At 42.5% G+C, this 23000-nt stretch overlaps 1 protein-coding gene across 1 annotated transcript; it reads right to left on the reverse strand.

The window, feature by feature from the left end:
* Positions 1 to 1657: 1657 nt before the first annotated feature.
* Positions 1658 to 22837, reverse strand: LOC308296178 (protein mono-ADP-ribosyltransferase PARP14-like). The gene is made up of 23 exons (XM_080739337.1): positions 22628 to 22837; positions 22202 to 22320; positions 20124 to 20151; positions 19233 to 19289; positions 18208 to 18375; positions 17867 to 17992; positions 16890 to 16991; positions 13952 to 16139; positions 13073 to 13156; positions 12134 to 12212; positions 11828 to 12049; positions 11247 to 11468; positions 10875 to 10986; positions 10408 to 10557; positions 10145 to 10207; positions 9673 to 9858; positions 7904 to 8107; positions 7403 to 7521; positions 7019 to 7257; positions 5968 to 6239; positions 5647 to 5783; positions 4454 to 4628; positions 1658 to 2593 (listed from the first exon to the last, which is right to left on the reverse strand). The coding sequence occupies exons 1-23, from the start codon at positions 22803 to 22805 to the stop codon at positions 2310 to 2312; spliced, it is 5514 nt and encodes a 1837-aa protein (XP_080595463.1). The 5' UTR covers positions 22806 to 22837; the 3' UTR covers positions 1658 to 2309.
* Between the last annotated feature and the right edge of the window lie 163 nt (positions 22838 to 23000).

Here is a 23000-nt window from a genome sequence, read left to right on the forward strand (position 1 = left end):
TGTTACCAGTGATACTATTTAATACTATTTAGTTCCATTCTTAATGGTCAGCTCTATTACACTAAATGAAACTTTAAGCTAGGTCACTCTTCAGCAAGCTAATTAGCTACTTGATTTGGCAAGTCCTTCTGATTTCTTCACATTCCAAAATATTTGCAATGATGCACTTGTGAGTTTATGAAAAAGCCCACATAGGCTATAAGATACAGATAGAACAGGTGGAGCCAAATACTGTAATATAACTCAAATGTAACCAAATGTGTTAAATTATATAAACTGCTCTGAATTGAATGACTTGCTTTAATGAGGATAATCTTTTTCTTTCATATTCTTTTTTATCGCCCGATTTTGTAACCCATTTTTCACCCAGTGCCAATTGCCTAAGCTGTAATCCTGGGCTCTTCTCTCCCTCTGCCAACCTGGGGAGAGCCCTGAACTGAGCTCATGCTTCCTTCAGTGCACAAGGAGTGAGCAGGCCGCTTCTTCCACCTGACAGGGAGGAGTTTCCAGATCAGTTCCTTTCCCCTCCATCAGGCAGGGTCAGGGGGAGGCAGTATAGAGACCAGGATTACTGCATGTTTTTGTGAGGGTGTCTACCCTAGGAGATACGGGGAGAACATGCAAACTCCACACAGAAAGGCCCTTTTGCCAACCCCACCTAGGGTATTGGCGCTGATGATGCGGAGGAGGGAACATGCCCCCAGTGCCCACAGCGTCCTCCGGCGGGAATCGACCCCAGGACCTTTTAGCTGTGAGGCGACAGCTCTACGCACTGCACCACCGTACCCCCAATGAGGATAATCTTGAGCATCAAATGTGTAGAGCTTGGTTTCCCTCAGCTAGGTTTGTTAAATAATTTGAGTTCTACTGTAGGCCTGCATTTCTATATGCACTATTGTTCAGGATGCATAAAATTACAGATTTTCTCAACTTTGGGACATTTCATACATTTTAGGGACATCTACTCAAGTGAATTTGTAAACATTGTCCACCCTTGATTAGTGAATTGAAAATAAAATTAATAAATGTGATATTGTTGATATTAGGACAGGGTCTGGATATATTCAGACCGGACGGTTTACATTTCCCCCCGTTTGGGACACCATATACGTTTAGTGATATAACTCCATGAGTATACAAGCTACCTTTACACAATTGGTATTGCTCAGTTCAGTAGAACCACACCTTTCCAACAAGCCCTCATATGTGTTGATATGGCAATCCATGGCCGAGTCACTACAAAGTGAAAAGAGCACTCTACATAGATTTACATTTTCGCCTATTGTAGGTATGTGTTCAAATGACTATAACTCCCATTTCAATTTAGATATTGACATAGGTCTTCTGTAGAATGTAGAGGGATGTCCTAGCATCAAGTATGCCAAGTTTCAAACCTCTCAGAGCTTCCATTGTGAATCTACATGAGTTTATATGCCTCAACCCCCAGACGGAAAGGCTTTATTTTTAATTTTGGGAGTATAACTTTATATATCAATTTCACCACTTTTGCAGTAAAATATTTTTATACAAGAATCCATTTCATGTATGAGAGACCTTAGAGATGAGGAAAAACTATGTTGTGTTTGGTCCTACCTCCGGTAGGGGTATCTCTAATTTTGGGTCCCAAAGTCACTAGCCTAATGATAGAATCTGAGTTTCAACATTGGGCCTTCCATAAAACGGATGGTTATGACTAGCTAGCCAGAGAACTAGCATGCAGAAGAGCTTGATGGTTCCAGTGACTAATGGTAATTTTTATTCAGAAACATTTCCCCTCAAATGTGACATTCTTGTTGAAAGTAAACACTAGACAAACATAGTGTTACTATTACACTTAGTATTATTATTACTCAATTCTCCTTAATATATCTTTCAAACTCAAATTTGACTTTTTCCCCCCTGCAGTATATTCAATTACCAGTGGCTACCACATACAAAATTAAGTAAGTAAAAAGTAAAATATTGTCAAAAATAGAAACGGAAACAATTACATGCCCAGTAGTAAATAGTAATCAATCGTGACAACCCAAACTCAAACAAACAAACAAAGTCATGTTGGTTAATTCAATCACATGTGGGATCTAATGTCCTGTTGAAACCTTATTTAGTGTCTGATAAACTCCCTCTCTTTCAGCATGTCTACTGTCCCTCTCAATAAAGATACAAGGTAGATTAGACTGCTCTCCTTCAAGGTCTGAAACAGGAGCCAGACCTAGAACATCATCAAACACTTACACCGTACCTCTCCACCATCAAACAATTGCTTACCCCATCCAACAACAATACAGTACACTTACAACAACTGGGATTCATGTAAATGTGATAAGATATTCTGGGTATGCTGACGTATCAGTGAAAACAACAAACATTGTTGGACTGGCTGGATTGTCGGTGACACTGTCATAAAGGTCTGCAGTGTTCCCAGTACCCTTTTGAGGAGGTACGATCATGCCACCTGCTCCTCTTGTGAAGTCTCCAACCAGAACCCTGGCTAGGTACATGCGACGCTTCCCACTGGAGTCAGGCTTGGCATAGTTACCTGCTGAGTACTTGGGGTCCACTGCGAAGTAAGAGCCATTGCCATACATTGCACCTGAAGAAATAACAAGAAAGTACCATAAATTAATGTTAAATGTTTAAAAAAAGATCACACGCAATGTGAAGTGAGCGGTGGTCGTGCTTGCATAACGTCTTCAGACTAGGATTTGAGTCTAGGATGTACAGGCTATGCTACACCCACACGTTTTGCTATGGCAAAACGCTGAGGAAAAAGGTCATTAAGTAGTGTGCTACCATTGTCAACCATTAACTTGCACTTATGAATTAAAGTTATACTATGTAACTTTTTTTATAAAACATATCTTAAAATTGTCCTAACTATTAAATCGCTAAAGTTTTAGAACCCCCACTCTGTTAATTTCAGCTCCCAAAGCCTTTTCTTTATATGTGTTCTACTGAGCCCTGGTGGCCGTGACCGGGGCTGTTTTTCCATATGCATCATTCTGTACACGTGTCTCCCTACCGGCCAATCAAAGCCCAGATCATACACTGCTGAGCTCTTCAGGAAGTACACTGCAGTGTTTACACTGGGCTAGGAGTCTAGCATGTAACTCCCCAACCGAGGCTCGTAGAGGGACACGAAAGACCTCTATGGATAGGTCTCGGCGAGGCGAGGCGGACGCGGTGGTCTGAATGCCCGGTCCGCGGCGAAAAACGGCCGAAAAAAGCAGACGCGACCGCGGTTTGCTCTACTGCTACTGACCACTAGTTGAGCAACTTACACAGTATAGCTTTAAGTCATTCATTTGGACATTTTAAAGGAAAAGTATAAGGAAAAAATAAAAACTAAGCAATTATAAAGGTCAGGGTTTGACACTAAGGTCTCAGAGGCACTTGCCCGTCGAGCAAGTACAGGTCATGTTCTACTTGCCCGAAGGTCATGCCCACTTGCCCAAAAAGTAAATTGTCCATTATAAAATGATTGGTAAGATTTTAATTACCGCTTATTTCTTTACTTTCTGGGGCTGTGCTATGACAAATGTCATACCTCAATGCCTCCAAATCCAAAAACCTACACATCTATGATTGAATATGTCCATGGTTTCACACTTTTTACATTCCACAGACCAGAAGACCCTGGCCACGTTCAGGTGTTTAGACAGATATCTCCTGTTGTGTTTATAGACGGTTGCGTCCCCTCTCAAATTAGCACTTGCCCGGTCGGGCAACCTGAAAGCAACCTTAACTTGCCCGAAGGTTTTATTTACCTGCTGGGGGCAGGTGGGCAAGCCTTAGTGTCAATCCCTGGGAACAATTCCATACATGGTGGCACTAGAAATAAGTGATGGCAATTAAGGTTGCATTCCATTCAGGCGAAACTTAGAAAGCTGCAATTGTGCCTACTGGTCAACTGCAAAGACTCTGCTACACTAAATAGAACTGAACTTACATGTGTATCATTGACCAGTAACACCTGTGTAGTGTGTATCCTGCTATTAATGTCCATGTGGCTGCTGTGAAAAAAGGTCTATCGGACCCGCTAGAGTTTCAAATTAGCCTTGCCTGTTAGCTGGAGGGCCATCCTGAGCTACGTCATCACCAATGTGCTTCCTTTCTCGGTCTGGGATCCCTCCCATGCGGTCTCATTACGAGAAATTATGATCTAATTTCCATTCAAATGGCTGCATTCGGGGTTCGGAAAAGACGATGTTTTGATGCGCTGGTGGCTACTGACTCAAAGTCAAAGTGAGTAACTATGTCATCGTAATGAGTTGTCTATGGACGGGTCCCAGACTCTCCTTTTGGAGAGTCTGGCTGTTGCGAGGCTACTTGTCTGTAGCCCAGGGGCCTAATGTTTCCCTTGGCCAGGAGAGATTCTCCTTTAATCCAGATGTTGGACCAACAACTGTTCCTTTGCAGGAAAAAGCAGAAGAGTACAGAAGGTTTTGTTTACCATGTGCTCCTGCGTAGCTGCGGTTGAAGCCCTGAGAGTTGATTAAATCAATGGAGGTGGAGGAGGTTCCATGGAAGAGCAGCATCTCATTGTTCGTGTGTTGGTTCTTCTCTTCCAGCCGCTTCTTCATCAGTTGGTAGCTCTGCCACAGTGTCTTGTTTTGGACACGTTCAATCTGCCAACACAATGGCTTTGTTTATATCAGTGTTTCTCAATGGGGATGGTACAGTCCCCCAGTGGCAGTGGGTATTCAAGGGGTGCTGGAAATTATTATTTGAAAGGGAGTGCCGAGGTGCTTTTAACGGGTGCCAGATTAATATACTCTAATAATATACTAATAATACAATAATAATGTATTTATAATAATACATCCCTGTTTTGTTTTATGGATATACAATTATGTTTCTAATTTATACAGGTGTTTTTTTCTCCCTGGGAAGTAAGCTAGTTTAATGTAAAATGGAGCATTTATATAGTGCCTTTATCCAAGGCCCTTTACAGAGATTGTGCATTACATTCACCCATTCACACATTTAATTCATACATCAAGGCACCAACCTGCTCACCGGGAGCAACTAGGGGTTCAGAGTCTTGCTCAAGGACTCTTCAACACTAACTATGGGGGAGCCCGGGATCGAACTGAGGAACCCTTCGGGAAACCCTCTGTATTCTAAGACGGCAACTCTACCCCTGAGCCACTGCTGCCCCAATGTAAAATCTATTATTTGGCAGTCAATTAATGAGATGTTATTATAAATTACTAGCAATTATTAATGAATAAACATATAAAAACTAAATATGTCTTCTGAGTGAAAACATGACAATTTTAATTTGGATGTTGGAGACGTAAGGGACCTGGATAGAGGGGTGCTGGCCCAAAAAAGATTGTGAACATGGTTTATTTGCACACAAATTACCTGTTGTGGACCCGATTCTTTTCTTAATCAGGTCTCAATAGCATAAATACAATTTCCAGGCTATCTTAGAGACCAAGAGGTCATAATCGGTGTACTACAGTATAGTGTAATTTACCAAGAAATCTGCTCAATGAATACATTTGACATTCATGCACACTTGCTTGCCTGGTGGGTTCAGGCTTGTTGTTCAGTATGTTTTGCACACGTGTTGCATTTGTGTGAGTATTGTAATAACTTGTTTTATATGATTTAGTCATTAGTGAGAAGTGAACATACTCTGCTGATTTTGATGCTGAGTCCAGTCTTTGTGCATGCACTCTCCACATCGCTGTATTCCTTGGATCCCTGTCTTACACGAACAGTAAGTAGCGAGCCTTTTATGTCTTCCCAATTTGCAGGCAGATCAGTCTCATCTGTAAAAAATATGAGTTCAATAGTTTATAGAAGTATTTGGAATTTGAATGTAGCAATGTACATTTTTAACAAGACTGGAAAGCTCATTCTACATAAGGACTGTACAATTAGATCTACAAAAGGTGTCCTACAAATTACTAAGAAACAAGCTCAGAATGAACAAAAATATTATCATTTACATACCTTTCTGCTCTTTTCGGATTAATTCCATGTGTCCATGCCCTTGGGTTTTAGTTGCTTTCATGAGCTGCACATCAGCAGTATAGTCTTGGTTGTTGATTTTTATTTTCACGATTTTCTTGAGCGCTAGTGCCTCCTCCAGTTCATAGTTGGTAAATATGTCGAAGGGTGTTGGCAGACTCTGCTGGTCTTGGTATTGCCACTTAACCAATTCACTTGCCAGGATGGCTTTCTGTCTGCGATTCTCTGTCCTCTCTGCATTCCGGATCAGGTCCCTGATAAAATGGCCAACAAACTCAATTTAAAAGGACATTTCACAACAAAATACAAACTTTCTTTTAAAAACTTAAAATGTTATAGTACAATTTAGTATGTGCATAATGTAACACAGATCATACAACAGTAAGCAGTGTTTACACCAGTTCATAGGACCTGTTCCATTCTTAGTGATGACATGATTAAGGGGGGAAAAGGAAAGGAAATACAGTGACTAGTTTATGTATTTTTTCACACACATGCACGCACGCATGCACGCACGCACGCACGCACGCACGCACGCACACACACACACACACACACACACACACACACACACACACACACACACACACACACTTTTGTTGGATGAGGATGGGGGCAGACTTGGACATAAAGTATTTCTAAAATGGCCCTGCCTATGGCACTGACTGGACAAATGTCGCTCTGCCTGGTGTCCCTATTTTGCGAAAGTCATTATAGGCAAACCATTCCATATTCTTTCAAAACACTTGGAAAAAAATAATAATAATAAAAAAGTAGGGCTAGGGGCGCCTGGTGGCCTAGTGGACCAGGCGCATACCATATAGGCATTGCCATTTCGGCATCAGTGCCTGTCGGCGTCGCCGCTTCGATTCCCGATCCGGGCGACCTTTGCCGCGTGTCACTCCCTGTCTCTCCCCCATTTCCTGTCAGTCTACTGTCCTATCCAATAAAGGCAAAAAGCCCAAAAACAAATCTTAAAAAAAAAAAAAAAAAGTAGGGCTAAAGGGGTTAAATAGGTATGTGTTGGTCTGACCTTATATCTGACTCTGCTGAAACAACGTCTCTGGTAAGCCCCTCCAGGTGAATGCAGGCCTCCTCTTCCTTGCCCTGCACCCTCTCCAGATGGATACTGACGGTCAACTTCCTCTGCAGGGCACTGAGCTGGTCCATATCCCCTTTTGAGAGATGCCTTATAAAGGGGTCAGTGATGGTTCTCTTGTACTGCTCAGCCACTATCAGCTCCTCAATCGTCTTCTTAGCCAGGCTCAGGGTCTACAGGTGGGGTTAGGATATACATATGAAATCACAGGAGGTCAGCTGAGGTCCTGCTTCACACTCACAAGCAGGAGCTGCCCAGTACCACCGCAATCTGTTGCTAAATGATCTGCATTTCTATGCAGGCTGGAGTGTTTTTTACCTGGGAGCTTTCAGCACACAGTTGAAAAACTGCAGGCTCAAACTCCTCTCGTTCCAACGTCAAGCTGCTGCTGGTGGGGCGCTCCTCATTGGATCCCCCAAAGAATGAAGTAACCTTAGCTGACATAAGAGAAATGTAAGCACAACACATTGTTGTGTTGACAATCAGTCCACTGGTTTTCAAGATTAGCTCCATAAACACAGGCACACAGAGTACCTCTCTCCCTTATATGAACACTGGAAAATGTCCAGGGAATCAGATCGGAACAATGTCAGACGTTTGCCTTTCACATTTCACACATGTAGCATCTAACAGGAGAATGTCTGTTTCAGCATAAAGTCTGTTACATGTCTGATCCTACTGATCCCAGAATGTTGTGTTCAAAGTTTAAAGTCTGTAAAACATCCATAAAACAGTGCATACAGTATGTAAAAGTGACTTAGTAGACAGCTATAGCCTCCTATAGAGCCTTGTCATAATAACTCATCTTGTGTGACTTACCCATTAACTTGGTGAAGCCGCTCTTCTCCTCTACGTCCTGACCTTCTCTCCTCCTCATGCTGTTGAGGAATTCCTTCATCATGGCCGTCTGGAATACCAGGATCTTCACACTGTGCACACAACGCTGGTGCTTCTTCCTCACAAACTCCACCACAGCATCTATCATGGCATCTGCCACAGCCGTGGGACTGGCACGTCCCTGACCTGATAAAGACAGACAGATGAATGGACAGACTAACAAATATGGAAGAATGATGAACAGGCAGATCTGACACAATGAATATATTTTGAACAATGAACACACAGAAAGAATCGGGACCTTGCTTCACAATTGGGAGAATCTATGCACGCATGTTGATAAGTCATCGGCACATCATTACCCTACTACTTTCAAGGTTGGCTGTGGCCACCTTGACTCTCAAAATTATGGATTTCATTTGGACCAAACTGTCACTGTCACGCAAAGTTGGATAAAGTGATTAACTGTTACATATGAGGCCACAAACTGGAGGCCAAAACAATATGTGGAGAGCGTTAATGAATGGAGCACAATGAAACATGCATATTATGATAGGATTTAATCTTAAAGCGTACTTAAAATAATGTATTTTCTCATCTTAATTTGTTCTTTGGTGTGATTAAAATGTGTTGGAAAATACATGGGAAGGTATTATGCTGACAAAGATTCTACTCAGAATTTACCTATTCTTAGTGCAAAATTAATAGTGTTATTTAGTAACCCCTAAAAAAAACAATATATTTATAGACCCTCAGGATTCTATTTATAAGTGGCATGTGTAAATCTCGCTCTGTCTGTCATACGACGCACAGTGTGTACCATAGATTTGCTGAAAAGAGGCTGGTGCTTGGACACACGTGTAAGGCATGTCCAGTACACGCCTGACAAAGTATAAAATGCAAATAAAAGAATGTAGTGTACACATTCCTGTTTAGTCCTAGACCAGAGGCCAGTTGCCCAAGAAGTGTTGTGTGCTGTAACAGAATACTATGACAGAATCCGTGCCTTTCAGCATGCACAAAAAGCAATCTGGACCAGGGGTCATCAACATTTCCATACACAGACAAAAGTGTCTGTGGCAGGACTTGGTCTTGTCCGTGGAAAGTTTTAACTTATTTTGATCATAAGACCCGATTACTGAACATCAAGTCTCCAGGTTTTCTTCTGAATAATGTATGACACGTATTTACGACACTATGGCACATTTGGAGTCCAACACTCTCAGAGTACAGACTTGTTATGATCTCTTTATGTGTTTCTGGTAATAGTATTGTCCTCTCATTTTGTATGTCAGTCGCAACATTTTTATTTTGACAAAACCACAAGCCAGCATGGCGATGACCCCTGATCTGGACCACACCAAGTCTTATACTGACCAATCCAGTCTGCAACCTAAAAAGAGCTTGACACCCCTTGTTTTACATAAACATACCGGTATAACATTCATGCCATTCACAGACAAGTCTGGCTGGCACTAAAGAGAGAGGGCGCTCATGGAGCCAATTCAGCCCACCATGCCACCTGACCTTAGTTGTAGTGATTGCTCAACTGCCAGATATGGCTTTAGCTTGCATTGATTGGTCAGCAGCATTATCAGGTTATACAGCAGTTGACCAATCACCTTCAACTTTTATCAAATAAGGCCCATGTCAAATAAGGCTGGCTATGTTATACTGTATTATACAATGTAATTGGAATGCATAATGTGATCATTATGTCACATTAACATACTGTATAGCAGTACACAGACCTGTTCCAAGGGCAGGGAAGGCGACTGAGGTGAATTTCTGTTCTTCACAGAACCTCAGCACACTGTAGACCACATCTTTTATCTTGGCAGGATCACTCTGCCCTATGATATGGAGAATGTGTCGACTAGGGAGGGATCCTGCTGATGTCAGTATCATGGATGATGGCTGGTAACTAGGAGAATTAACTGCAGAAAGGCAAAAAGTTAATGGCAAACACACTGATAAATAGAAGCTATTAACAAAAACAGACAGAGACAGATAATGACAACTATATACTTTATCTACAGTATATGGATTTATCGTAGATAGATAGATATTATTGTATAAGTTTACATTTCTAGTGGCTGAGACATATGGGTGTACATAGTTTGTCCATCAGGAACTTTGTATTTTTAATTATTTGCCCTCAAGATTATTAGTCTTTTTATGGTTCACATACTAAACATGAAACATCCTCAAATGAAAACATACCAATCGTTGAGCACTCCAACTCCACTTGCAATCCAGCGCTGTCTAAAATGGCCTTGGAAACACCTAGATCAAAATTACACAATATTGACCTTTTGAAACAAGCAATATAATATTGTACAACACAAACTCACTTTCCTCTATTCCTTATTTGTTGATACAAGGCCATGAATCAAGACAACAACAGTATATTAACTAGAGTAGAAGTCTGTATAGTGACCCCCTAACTCTCACCAAAGAGTTTAATGGTTAATGGTAATAGTCACCCATTTTGAGGTTAAAACCCTGATTGGAGGAGTTGATGATAACATCGCTGGTGTCCTTGGTGATGTCTCCAGATGAGACTTCTAAGTTTAGCTGACCCATCTTCATCTGGTACACACCGAGAGAGGGGGATGACACCTGGCTGAAGGATGCTGGCAAACACACACGCACGCACGCACGCACGCACGCACGCACGCACGCACGCACGCACGCACGCACGCACGCACGCACGCACACACACACACACACACACACACACACACACACACACACACACACACACACACACACACACACACTTAGCTACAGGTTTAGGCCTCCACCTCTAGACAAATACCTGCCCTATGTAGGATATGAAATGTATAGGCCTATGTATGAAATGTGCCAAACTTTTACTTTACCATCAACACAGAAAGAAAAACTATACAAAGGCTTATCAAAATGAATGTTTTCATGTGGAAAATCTTACCAGTGGTCTGCTTTGATTGGACAGTAGATTGAGAGCGTGATGACTGGTCAAAAGCATATGTTGTTCCCTGATGATTTCCCTGCTTCTGACCTTTGAACTCTGTGGTAAAACTCTGACCAAGAAGAACAGGACAATAATACAATTAAAAACTGACAAGTTCTGGAAATGCGGCAATGCTAAGAGGATGGTAATTTTTACTTTTAAATAGACAGCATACTGTATATTAAGACAAGACAGACCTTAGTGTAGGTCTGTCTCATTATATGATTACATAGTGTCTCCATAGCTCGACATGCATGTTTTTAGTTGACAAAACATAAATTAAACTTTTAAGATGAACTAACTGTATTTTAAATAAAAGTAGGAACTCACATCCACAGTCTGTGTGTCACTAGGGTGCAGCACCACAGCCACCTCTCTCAGATACTGGGGGTTTCTCCTCTGGCTGTAGACGTGAATCTCCTCTAGTAGCGTTCTGGACACCAGGGATTTAGGGAAACGCATGTTACCAGTGCCAATCGCTGGGAAAGACACCGACGCCATTCTGAGCTTCTCTGCCTCTTCCAGGCAATATCTGATGATGGATTTTAATTTCTGGAACAGAATGACAGCATCAATATTATTGATTGAGGGTGTAGAATAGCACATATGCAGCAGGTTTATGAAAACAAATATCATACAGTGTGTATAGTAATCTAGAGAAAAGTGGGGGAATGGGTGATGTAAGCAACTGTAGGAAAGCAAGGTTTACTGGACTGTACAGGATAGAGTGGGTAGAATATTGGCATTGTAGCTAAATATTGCCCTTGAGTTCACAGGTTATACTCTACTTCTCTTTTGTTCCTTTTATACAGAAAAAAGGTTTAAACTAAAAAAGGTTAAACAATGAATTAGACCCCTAACCCTGACAGTTCAAGTTCCCCAGACCATCTGTCTATAATTACACCATTCACCTCCTCTGACTGCCCGGCCCCGTAGTCCCAGTGGGGGCAGATGGTATGGAAGACCTTTTGACACTTCAGGTTAAATCCAGCTGTTACAATGACATCAGAAACAGGGTCTTCTTCTTTGACCGCGAACTGGAGCCTCGGGCCGGCTGCCTCCAGAATGGCTTTGGAAACACCTCCTGAGTCCAGGTCTAGGGTTCCAGAGATGGTGTTGACAATGACATCAGTCTGAGAACCAAGTGAGATAGAAAATGTTCATAAAGTGTAATACATTTTTTTCTAGATTGAAATATGCACAATGTATGTCCTTACAGCCTGATCCTGGATGTTTCCCTTTCTGAGACAAATCTTCAGTCCTTCTTGTGTATGTGTGGTTTCATGGTCTAGTCTCCTATAGACAAATCACAAAAGAACACAGCACAGACTTATGCATTTATGCACTTCAAATGATTGGCAGCTACAGTAGCCGTAATTCCACTTGTCTTCCTATGCTGCTTTATTCATGTATCTAGAGCTTTTGACAGGATTAACCATTCCAAACTGTTTTAGCTGCTTGATAGATGCATACCTAAGCACATTGTGCGTATACTGATGTTACTGAGGAAAATCAGAAACTGCAGGTTAGATAGGGGTTATATCTGTCATTTTTCAGTTAGAATGGTGTTCAGCAAGGGGGGTCTTGTCTCCTATTTTATTCAACGTTTGCATGGATGATCTATCCGGTGATATAAATAAGTTAAATGCAGGCTGTCTTATAGGTAACTCTGTACAGTGGAGGGTTACAGCAGCTATTGTAAGTGTGCTTAAGTTATGGAAATGACTAGACAGTGCCGCAAACGTAATGCCCAGGGCAGGCTAATATGCTGCTTCGCAGGTTCATTATGTGTTCAGGTCCTGTCAAGTGTGCACTTTTTAAAGCATTTTGCACTCCCATGTATACAGCTTTCATGTGGTGCACATACAGTACAATAGGCTTAAAGTGGCCTACAGTGTTAACCTGAGGATTCTACTTAACGTGTTACAAAAAAGTGACTGGCACTATGCCATCTATCTATGCCACATGTGGAATCCACAAATGTGACTGAGGCTTTCTTAAGCCACTTTATGTATGGATTCATGTCTTGCCTGGATGAGTCCCAGAACAATATTATTGAGGATATAGTCAATCATGGGCAGAGCTGTCTCCGTTACTCGTTCAGGCTGCGTAAACACCGGAGAGCCAGCCTCTATTTATGATGCCTGTTCCCTTACCCTCTGTCTTCCGCACCAAACCTAAGTTGTCCTGTGGGGTTAGGAGGTCCTCTGGGTCCCCACTGTCCTTGTCCATGATGCGCACTGGGAGAAGAAAAAGAAAAGGACTGTAGTAGCATAGTCATTATTATTATTATTACATATATATAAAAAATAAAAGCAGTGCTCTTCCGAGCACAGGTCTCTGCCAGGCCAGGTAGGTTGCTGTGGCCTCCTGGTGGCGCTATAATAGGCCAATGTGAAATGGGTGCCATGTTTTCTTCTGCCTTTCACCGCAATCGGACACTGCATTCATGATTTGAGGCATTTTGTTCCAAAAGTACATTTTTAAAAAGTCAACCGGCTGGTGGCGCTATAATAGGTAAATGTGAAAAGGGTGGCATTTGTTACTTGACCTAGTGGAAATGTGAATGCAAAATGTCACAGAAATCGCACGCTGCGTTCATGATTTGAGTCAATTTGTTCAAAGCGGACCAATCCTGCAAAAACAAGCCAATTAGGATGCAATTTGAAATATGGGACAGATCTGTCTTGATCACATGACTACACTATATAGAGATACTGTGCACCGATTTGCGTGAATGTTGGGCAGAGGTTCTGAATTGGCATCCAGGGAGTATGTGTGCACAGTTTGCAAAACATACTGTAGTCTCGACCATGCCTTTGGGACTGGCAGAGACCATAATGTTTTTAATTAATGTAACCTTTTTACCATAAATACAGTATTATTTTGAGGATACATGGTTCATACTTTTCAAAACAAAATTGCATTTTTATCCAAATCCTTCCCATATAATTGCCACTGCCCCAACAACTTAACAGTATACATGTCTTCTACAAGACATGTATCCAAATGATTGTAAATGTATTTATTTATACCTTATTGAATATCCAGCTTGTCTGCTGCTTCCCTGTCGTGGTAGAGTCATCTTTGGCTGGAGATCTTTGAACTCATTGTTAACAGCCTTGGCTAGAGCCCTCACAGTCTGGTCATTGTTGTCCGTCAGGTGGATCTCAGTCAGCAAACCAGGAGCTTTCTCAGTATTGCAGTATTGCCTTACGGCCTGAGCGATGGTTTCAGCACAAAGCTCAAGAGGGAAGCCGAAAACACCAGAACTCACTGCCGGCACAGCAATAGACGAGCAGTTGTTCATCGCCGCCTGCCTCAAGCTCTCCTGAATGGCCAGGTTTAGCTGTGACACTGCCGTCTTCCTGTCTGAATCAGAGAACCGAGGGCCGACAGCATGAACTACATACTTGCATGGCAGTTTGCATGCATCAGTCACAATGGCATCCCCAGGTCGCAGACGTCCATTCCTGGCAATGTAGTCATCAGATAGTTTCTGGAGTTGTGGCCCAGCGGCCTTGCTCAGCGCATGAGCTACACCTCCGATGTGCTTCAAGTCCTCGTTGGCAGCATTGACTACAGCATCCACCCTGAAGCTACAGATATCAGTCTTCGAGACCGAGACCAGGACTCCAGAGGCCGTCTGAACTTCACAGTAGATCGACCCCTCGACCCTGCCTTCTTCCTCATTGTCGTCTTCATCTTCATCATACTCTTCCTTGTCCTTCTGAAGCACCACCACACAGTCAACATCTCTCATCAACGCAAGGAACTTGTTCTCTTGAGACAGGAAGTACTTCTTAGCCCCAGGCTTGTCCACTGTGTGTGCATCAGTGCAGAGAGCTGCCATCAAACTTTGTAGAGAGCCCTTGGATTTCTGGACATGGAGACGCGCACCAGAGATTTTGATTCTAGGCCGGCTGGGATCAAAATGGATCCTCACTTCATTTGTCATAGCAAAACTGGTCCATTCTGGTCTTTTTCTCTCCTGGAGGAACTGGACCACAGCATTGGACTTGATGCGGATGGTTTCTTCAACTTGTGAGTAATTTACAATAAATTCCTCCAGGCTGCGGGCAACCTCTTGGACTGGGTTGAGGAAGCCGGACACTGTTATTGTGCCTCTTCTCTCTGGTTGGAGATTTATAAGCACCGTTTTCATCTTTGAGCTGTTGTAGGTTTCCAGCAGCTGTGTGTTTAACTTCATCCACTCAGGCATCCTTACTACCTTCTCATCCTGCACATGCAGAGACTGCATTGAAAATACAGACCTTATCTTCCGCTCGGCAAGGACAAGAGCATTCTCAGAACTTCCTGTAAGAAAAACCCTGCTTCCGTCCATGCTGTAAATGGCATTCGTTCCCAGAGATGTGAATAACTCCTGCGACATCTCCATGGCATCAACTGACTTGAGGAAGTCTAGGATGCATGGGTCCACATCATCCAGGGGTTTCTTATACATTCTGAGCTCTCTCTCCAAGATCCAACACTTCACTTTAGAGACCTCTGCTTCAAGTCCCGAGATGGTCAGTTTCTTGGCAGGATCTTGATAGGACAGGTGCAACTCCTGAGAGATATCTGACGCCGCTTTTAGCAACCCTTCCTGCTGTAGGATATAGTATTTGGCCGGGCACATGTCCATTGCCTCTGATACGCTGTCTCGTTGCCTCTCCATCTGTCGCACAGCATTGAGAATTATATCCTCTACAGGACCTCGGATCCGGTTCACATCTTCTGCCCGCCCTGCCACTGTCAGCATCTCTTTTGGTGCATTCAATACCAGCTCTGCGTCTTCTCTCACTACTGAACGGATTTCTTTCTCCACCATCTTCCAAGCAGAGATATTCACTAAGCAGTCAAAAGCAGTGTATTGGCTCAAGAGCTCTCTGAAGGCCTGTGAAGCATTGCTTTTCCACTCATCCACCTGTCTTGCCGTCAGACCCTTTTGCTTCAGTAGAGGGCTGAGCTTTGCCTCAGGGGTTTCTAATTCCACACTGCAGAAGTAAGAGCACATTTGTTGGTTGATGGCTTTTAGCTGCTTCTTCATGAGAAGGAATTTCCAGACAGGGGGGTGGACACTCTCTGTGAAAGCTTCAGGCATCTTCCATGTTGGTCTGTCTTTGCCATACAGGGCAGAGCCCAGAGACTCATAGAAGGGGTACACCTTGACCGGGACCTTGCATATAATATGGTCTTCTATCTTGGAGATTGTCTCTGCAACTGGAAAGGTAGTAATTGGAGAAGTACCATGACAATTGAGTATAGGAAAGTGACAGCAGGTGTAGGGTATTGAATATTTGATATGTTAATTTAAAGTTATACCATGTAACTTTTTTTATAAAACAAATCTTAAAATTGTCCTAACTGTTAAATCGCTAAAGTTTTAGAACCCCCACTCCGTTAATTTCAGCTTCTAAAGCCTTCTCTTTATATGTTTTCTATGAGCCGTGAGGGGGGGAGAATTCCGTGGCAAAATGACGTAATCTGCATCATCTGTATACGTTGTGTATACGTTGGCCAATCATATCGCGGATCATAAACACATAGTACACTACCGGCCAATCACAGGCGTATCTGCCGTATTTTCAGGAAGTAGCTTCCCTCAGCTACAGTGTTTACCATGGTGAAGGATCTGAAGGATTCTTAACCTCTTAATCCCCAAATCCTGGCCAGTTCTACCCCTCCACGGATTCGTATCGGTCGTGGTGGTTTGCGGCGCCGCTCCGGTGGTCCGCGGCGGTGGTCCGCGGCGACTCCGGGCGAAAAACGGCCGAAAAAAGCAATACCGCTACTGACCACTAGTTTAGCAACTTACACAGTATAGCTTTAACATTGCCACATTATTAACCATTTCCTAAATGATTTAGTGTAAATCAAATACATAATGTGCATGTGTAATTGTGTACCTAACTGATTTGTTATATACAGTATACTTAGTAGTATGGTTTGGTAACCATTTCCCTTTTTCACCTTTCGGATCATTGAAGGTGGCAACAGCTGCATTTTCCTCAGGGATCATGCTGATGCTGACTGGCAGAGTCCAGTTCTTCTCAAAGTAGAGTTCCAACATATCTGGAAAAGGAATTTGTCATATTCAGGGACATTTTACACCATTATCAGTACAGGATACATTCCTGTCATTAACCACTCTGTAAAATAGTCAAGTCTCTCAACTCTTTGCTTTTACTTCACATGCTGACCGAGTAAATCCATCAATTTATAGTTCTTAACACAGCGGGTGCCCACGAGGTGTCAACGCGACAATTTCTTTGATGTCGCTGGAGGCCCACGACGCGTTGGACGCGTTTACTGTAATTACAGTATAACTTTATATCTCACCGTTAGGTCGGGGCTACGCCTGGATGTAGCCCATTAGCCGCTAGTCGCTTCGAGTCGACGCTGAGAGCATCGCGTGGCCGTTTTTCTCCGTATACTCCAATGCATTTCCCCATCTTTAAAGCCCTTTATCTCCGATATGCATGCCCCAGGTTGGGGCATGCATGCAAGTGGCTAGTATGTATTTTTAATAAGCCAGTAATTTCTTTGTTACTATTTACAGCAGCCCCCATAAGTCACATCTGCCCATGAATGATCGTGGTGTATCTTGGGAATGGGCTTACTGTGTCTAAAAATATATATCTAGCCACTTGCATGCATGTCCCAACCTGGGGGCATGCATGCAAATCAAAATAGTTTAAATCCCTAAAACGATACAAAGAAGTAAATTAAAACATTTTAACACTCTTCTTTAACACTTCTTTTCTCTAAAATATGAACCCTTGTTGTAAAAAAACAAAACAAAGTTGTCCTTTAAGAATTTTGAAGCAAGATGATAAGTCACTCAACCAACCACTGTGTGGTGCCAGAAGTTGACATTAGGTTTCACGACGATCAGGTACATTTCTACAAATAAATAAAGATAATTACATAAATATAGAAATGCGTACCTTTAATAACAACCGGTGTGAGGTTCTCCACTCGGACAGTCTGTGCTCCTTCCAGCTGACGTGCAGCCATCCCATACCTCTTGAACTTCTCATTTCCCAGACTAGCTTGCAGAAACCTGTCCACAGCTAAAGAAAACGTCACTGTATCAGCATCATCCAACATCATACCGTCATGATTCATGCAGAATCTTTTACTAAATCTATTCATGTTATTACCTGTTCGGCCTCATACTGTGCAATACATGGATTAGATAGACTGACCTTTCAGATGAGTAGACACAATGTGGCTTATATCATTCTTGTAAAGCAACAGGTGTACTGTAGATTAAGTGTGTTCCTACCAGAGGGATTGTTGAGGGTCACCACAGCTTTCTTTGTCTCCCAGATGATCTCCAAACTAAAGCTCTCCTCATCAAGACGAGAGACTGTCTCCACCAACAAGGACACCACGTCTCTGTTCATGTGCTCAGGGATGTTCTCCAGAACCAAGGAAACACCATATGCAGACTCTAGAGGTAAAGGAGGGAAAAAAACATAATCAATCATTTGGCTGATTCTTTTTCAATACCTTTGCCAACACATGGTACGGTATGTCAACTTGTCAAGGGACATCTAAATGCAATAGGGGCTAGAAAGCAGAGAAGGCCAATGCTAACAAACCTACACCCATTGGTTTGAAATCTAATCCAGGATCCTGATACCCTCCCAATATGAAGGACCACCATGAAGTCTTTTTTTTTCTCAATTTAGACGTCACCAGACATATGAGGAGGCAGAGATCTCGGATCATCTGGCTACGGGAGGCTATACCCACACTGTCTTGGGTAAATCACGCTCTTTCGAACGACCATCATTTCGACCGGAGGGTTAGCGACTCACTCCACGGAGGTTAGGGTTAGGGTGAGGGTTAGAGTCGGGTGTCGAAAAGATGACATGTAGTAACAGCGACACGCTCCCCACTGTCTTCACTTTCTAAATAGATATTTAATAACATTTTGGTCAAGGTCTTTCTTCAGGGAATCCTTTACCCTAGAACTGTATGCTAACTGAACCTGTTTTCATAAAACAGTGAGGCTTTTGCACACCTCGATGGCAGGTGCAATGTGCATAGCAGCAAGAAAAAACCTTTTATTTACATTTTGGTGAAAGGAATGTGAAGGAACTTTTGAAGACAGTTAGTGAACGGACCAGATGCTCCTTGGGAGTCGGGACGGCCCAAGTTCAAAATCTGTACTCTACTATCTAAGGCAAAAGCAAAATATTAATATTAATATTAAAATATAAAAAAGAATATTGTGTTAACAAATAACTCCCACATACCGTCTTATTTATTCACTTGCGATTTTATACATACATATCTCCTCACCTCTAGAGCCTCTGAGTCCACAACCGTCATCAGCATCAACTGGATCTTTCACCAAATCTAACAGATATATTCAACTCAGTTTAGTTCATTCGGATACTGTATTTGTACCTATGATATGAAAGTTAAACAGATGTCAAATATGATTATGGCACTTTCATACTTTTTTGTACAAAAAACCAAGGCTATAGAGATGACATGACATACAATAGATCCAAGGCACAAGCTGTATTGACACATGCGTGTACAGTAAAATACATCTGGTAGCAACAATTGCAGGCATTTAGCAGTGAGGGACATAGCAGTTATGGGTTTGGCTTTTAATGGATTTTATACAAATATTTTATGTCATTAATCTGTCTTTAGCGACAGTGAAAAGACAGGGAAATCTTAAATATACGTACACTATATATATGTGGTATCTTTGCGTTTTTTAGTTTGTTGTTCTTTAATAGAGTCAAGATGTATATTTGAATCTGAATAATAAGCACTTATTGAATTCCTTGTGTCTAAATTGTATGGGGGAAAAATATTTGTCTCTGTATAGGTTGTTTCCTTCAAAGTTGTGCTCTTTTAAATTTTTTCAGTTGTCTGGTTTGGGTTCAGGATATGTGTAATAAAGTGTTAAAATGAACCCCATGGGACATTATTTCAGCCTATTACCTGACAGAATCTTAAAATACATACTTTAACGATTAAGAAAAATCAGGTGGGGAACTATCTGGTGTGATCAGAAAAGGCTGAGTAGACGTTAAAATGACCCCAAACATGTCTGAAAGTGGAATATCTCAGCCATCTGTGTCCCTACTGCAGTACTTAGTTTAAGTCTGTATGTATCGCCTATATTCCTTAAATGTTCAGATGTGAATCATTGGGAAATCTAAATGATCTTACCTGTGACATTGTCAACGTTTGGAGGGGTCTGGAGAGAAACAGAGGACATTGTCATACACAATGACATCAATGTTTATTAGTTTGTTCAAAAGACATACACATACTGTATATTCTCTTATTCAGTACAACAGGTTTTACTGAGATGTGCAGTTTGTTGTATCATCATCAGACCATAATGTTATACTGCTGTGGTCATATGATTCATTTAAATCATGTAGGCTATTATAAATGTGCTGTAAATGTCAGAAGATCTATTATCTGCACATCACATGATTTCCACCTGAAGAATATTCGTCCCAAGTACATGAGAAACATTTAGACATTATTTTCAGCCCTAAGCAGTATGTGTTGGGTGACCCTGATGTAGAATGGATCCAGAGTAGACCAGTATTACAGTATATGGGAAAGCAGATCATAATTAGCCTCGTAAACCAGGAGTCGAGTTCACTAGGCTAGATCATAATGGGGGTGCCGGGGTGGAAGACATATCAGGGGATCCTCTGCAGAATTATGAGCTTTTATTCCAGTGGTTCTCAACCTGTGGGTCGGGACCCCCAGGGGGTCCACAGATTATTTTGGGGGGAGGAGGGGGGTCCCCAGATGATTAGCTTAATGTGAAACATTGTTTTCTCCCTCAAACCCACATAAAGTTTAAGTGGATAGAGGGGTATCTGCACATTTCTAAAGTGACAATAATACCTCTAAAATGACAAATTAAACATTGGCCAAATTGTCTAATATTAGAGGCTCACAACGCCTCGCAACTGCTATTTTCACAATAGAACCGTGTTATACAAAATGTAATGCCTCAACTCTTAGTGCTCGTCAGGGTGGGGGGTCCCCAGTTAAAATATGATTATTTTGGGGGTCGCGGCCTGAAAAGGTTGAGAACCACTGTTCTATTCTATCGGTGCACACATTTGGGAGTGCTTGGGCACAGTGCGCCCTCTGCTGACCCTGCAGGCTGCTGCAGTGCAGGGTGCAGTGGCCTGGTTCTGATGCATCTAGTGGATACCCAAGCTTGTACAAGTTCCTGTCCCCCCCGAGCCCCCTGTGATTGGCTGAACCGGAGGTAGGGAGCGCTGGTAGTCACTTGGACCGCGCAGAGGAGGTGAATAGAATGCGTTTATCGTGGGCTTGCCCAGGCCGTAAGGCCTGGGCATAAATATAACGATTGCATTCACCACGGCTTCGTAACTCGCGCGGCCGGCCCTGGCCCGCTCTTCGCGGGCACTCGCGCCTGTGGCGCTCGGGCGCGAAGAGCAGGACCAAGGTCCGCTGGCCTTCGCGCCGCTTGCAATGTCGTGGACAATAACTGAATGTCGTGGACAATAACTGTGACATCTAACCATAAAACGAGCGCTCCCTTCCTAAACATGCTTGGTAATCTGCTAGACGCGGTTCTGATATGTCTGCTCCTCTGTGGACTTGGACTCATGTGGAGGAGGTCTTAACAAGGGTTGCCAACCGTCCCTTGAAATACACAATTGTCCCTTATTTGTAAACTAAAAGATGTGTCCCTTATTGAACTGTTAAGGGACACACTTTCTTCCTTATCTTTTGGGAACCAATCAAAGTTACAACAGCTATAATACAGGTTTTTAACCACTTAAACCCCCTAGACTTAAAACTAGACCCGAGTTCAGACCTGAGCCAACTATAGTGAATCTACAAGCTTGTAGATAGGCCTAAGCTATTTTTGGCAAAATGTTCCCTCAAGAATATGGATGCCGGGGTTCAAGGGGTTAATATATTATATTACTTAAAAAGAAATAAGGGGTGCCTGCCCGGGCTCTTAATTGAATTTAGGAGTTGCCTACCCTATCCTCAACCCTCTTTGGGTCAAGCACGCACACACGCACACACGCGCACACGCACACACACACACACACACACACACACACACACACACACACACACACACACACACAGAGAGAGAGAGAGAGAGAGAGAGAGAGAGAGAGAGAGAGAGAGAGAGAGAGAGACAGAGACAGACAGACAGACAGACAGACAGACAGACAGACAGACAGACAGACAGACAGACAGACAGACAGACAAAACAACAAATTTCCACTCACTTGTTTAGAAAGCTTTTCAGTGTCATCATTGGTCGACGCCGGCAGTGACAGGTGCAACTTGATGCTTGCCTTTTCAATGATAATTTCGTGATCATCCCTGGCAAGGACTCTCTTTTTTACTATAAATGTATTAAACAAAGTTAATTATCTCGGAATAAAACGTAGGCCTAGTATAGGCAATCTAGTACACCTAATAGAGCATAAAATAACATATTTTAATTTAGTACAGTCAAACTGAACTGTAGTCTACTTTCCTGCATGTTTATTTATTTTATTTTAATCAATTTAATCAATCAATCAAAGGCCAAAGCAAAGGGACTCACACAAGATACATTAAAGGCCTACTCTATATTTCACACGGGTAGCCTACATTACAAAACAAATAGGTCTAATTAAAAACAGCATAGAAACAGCATAGTCACTCACCCTCGTCACATTTAAAGTACACCGTCGCTCTCACAGAGTGGTCACCGGTTACCTCGACCCTACAGTCCCCTCCGTCAGACTTCTTTTTACTCTGAAAATAGATCTGAAGTTTGTTCTTGATCGCATTGGCCTGAAAAGATGCCCATTCGCCTTCCACTACCACCGGGTACTCGTCCATTATTAAACTCTTTCATTCAGCAGTAAAGCGAGTCTAACTTAACTTTGTGATGGCGCAGACGGCAGAAGAGACTTGTGAGCCAGGGTGAAGGTTCTTGGGTTTTACTTTCGTTTCTCCTCTGGATGAACAGGAAAGGTTTCGTTCCCGGTGTTCTTTCCCGCACCTACTTGTCTGATCCGGCCTGGTTTTAGAGGG

Source organism: Nannobrachium achirus (assembly GCF_963921795.1).
Source record: "Nannobrachium achirus genome assembly, chromosome: 12".
NCBI classification, from domain to species: domain Eukaryota; kingdom Metazoa; phylum Chordata; class Actinopteri; order Myctophiformes; family Myctophidae; genus Nannobrachium; species Nannobrachium achirus.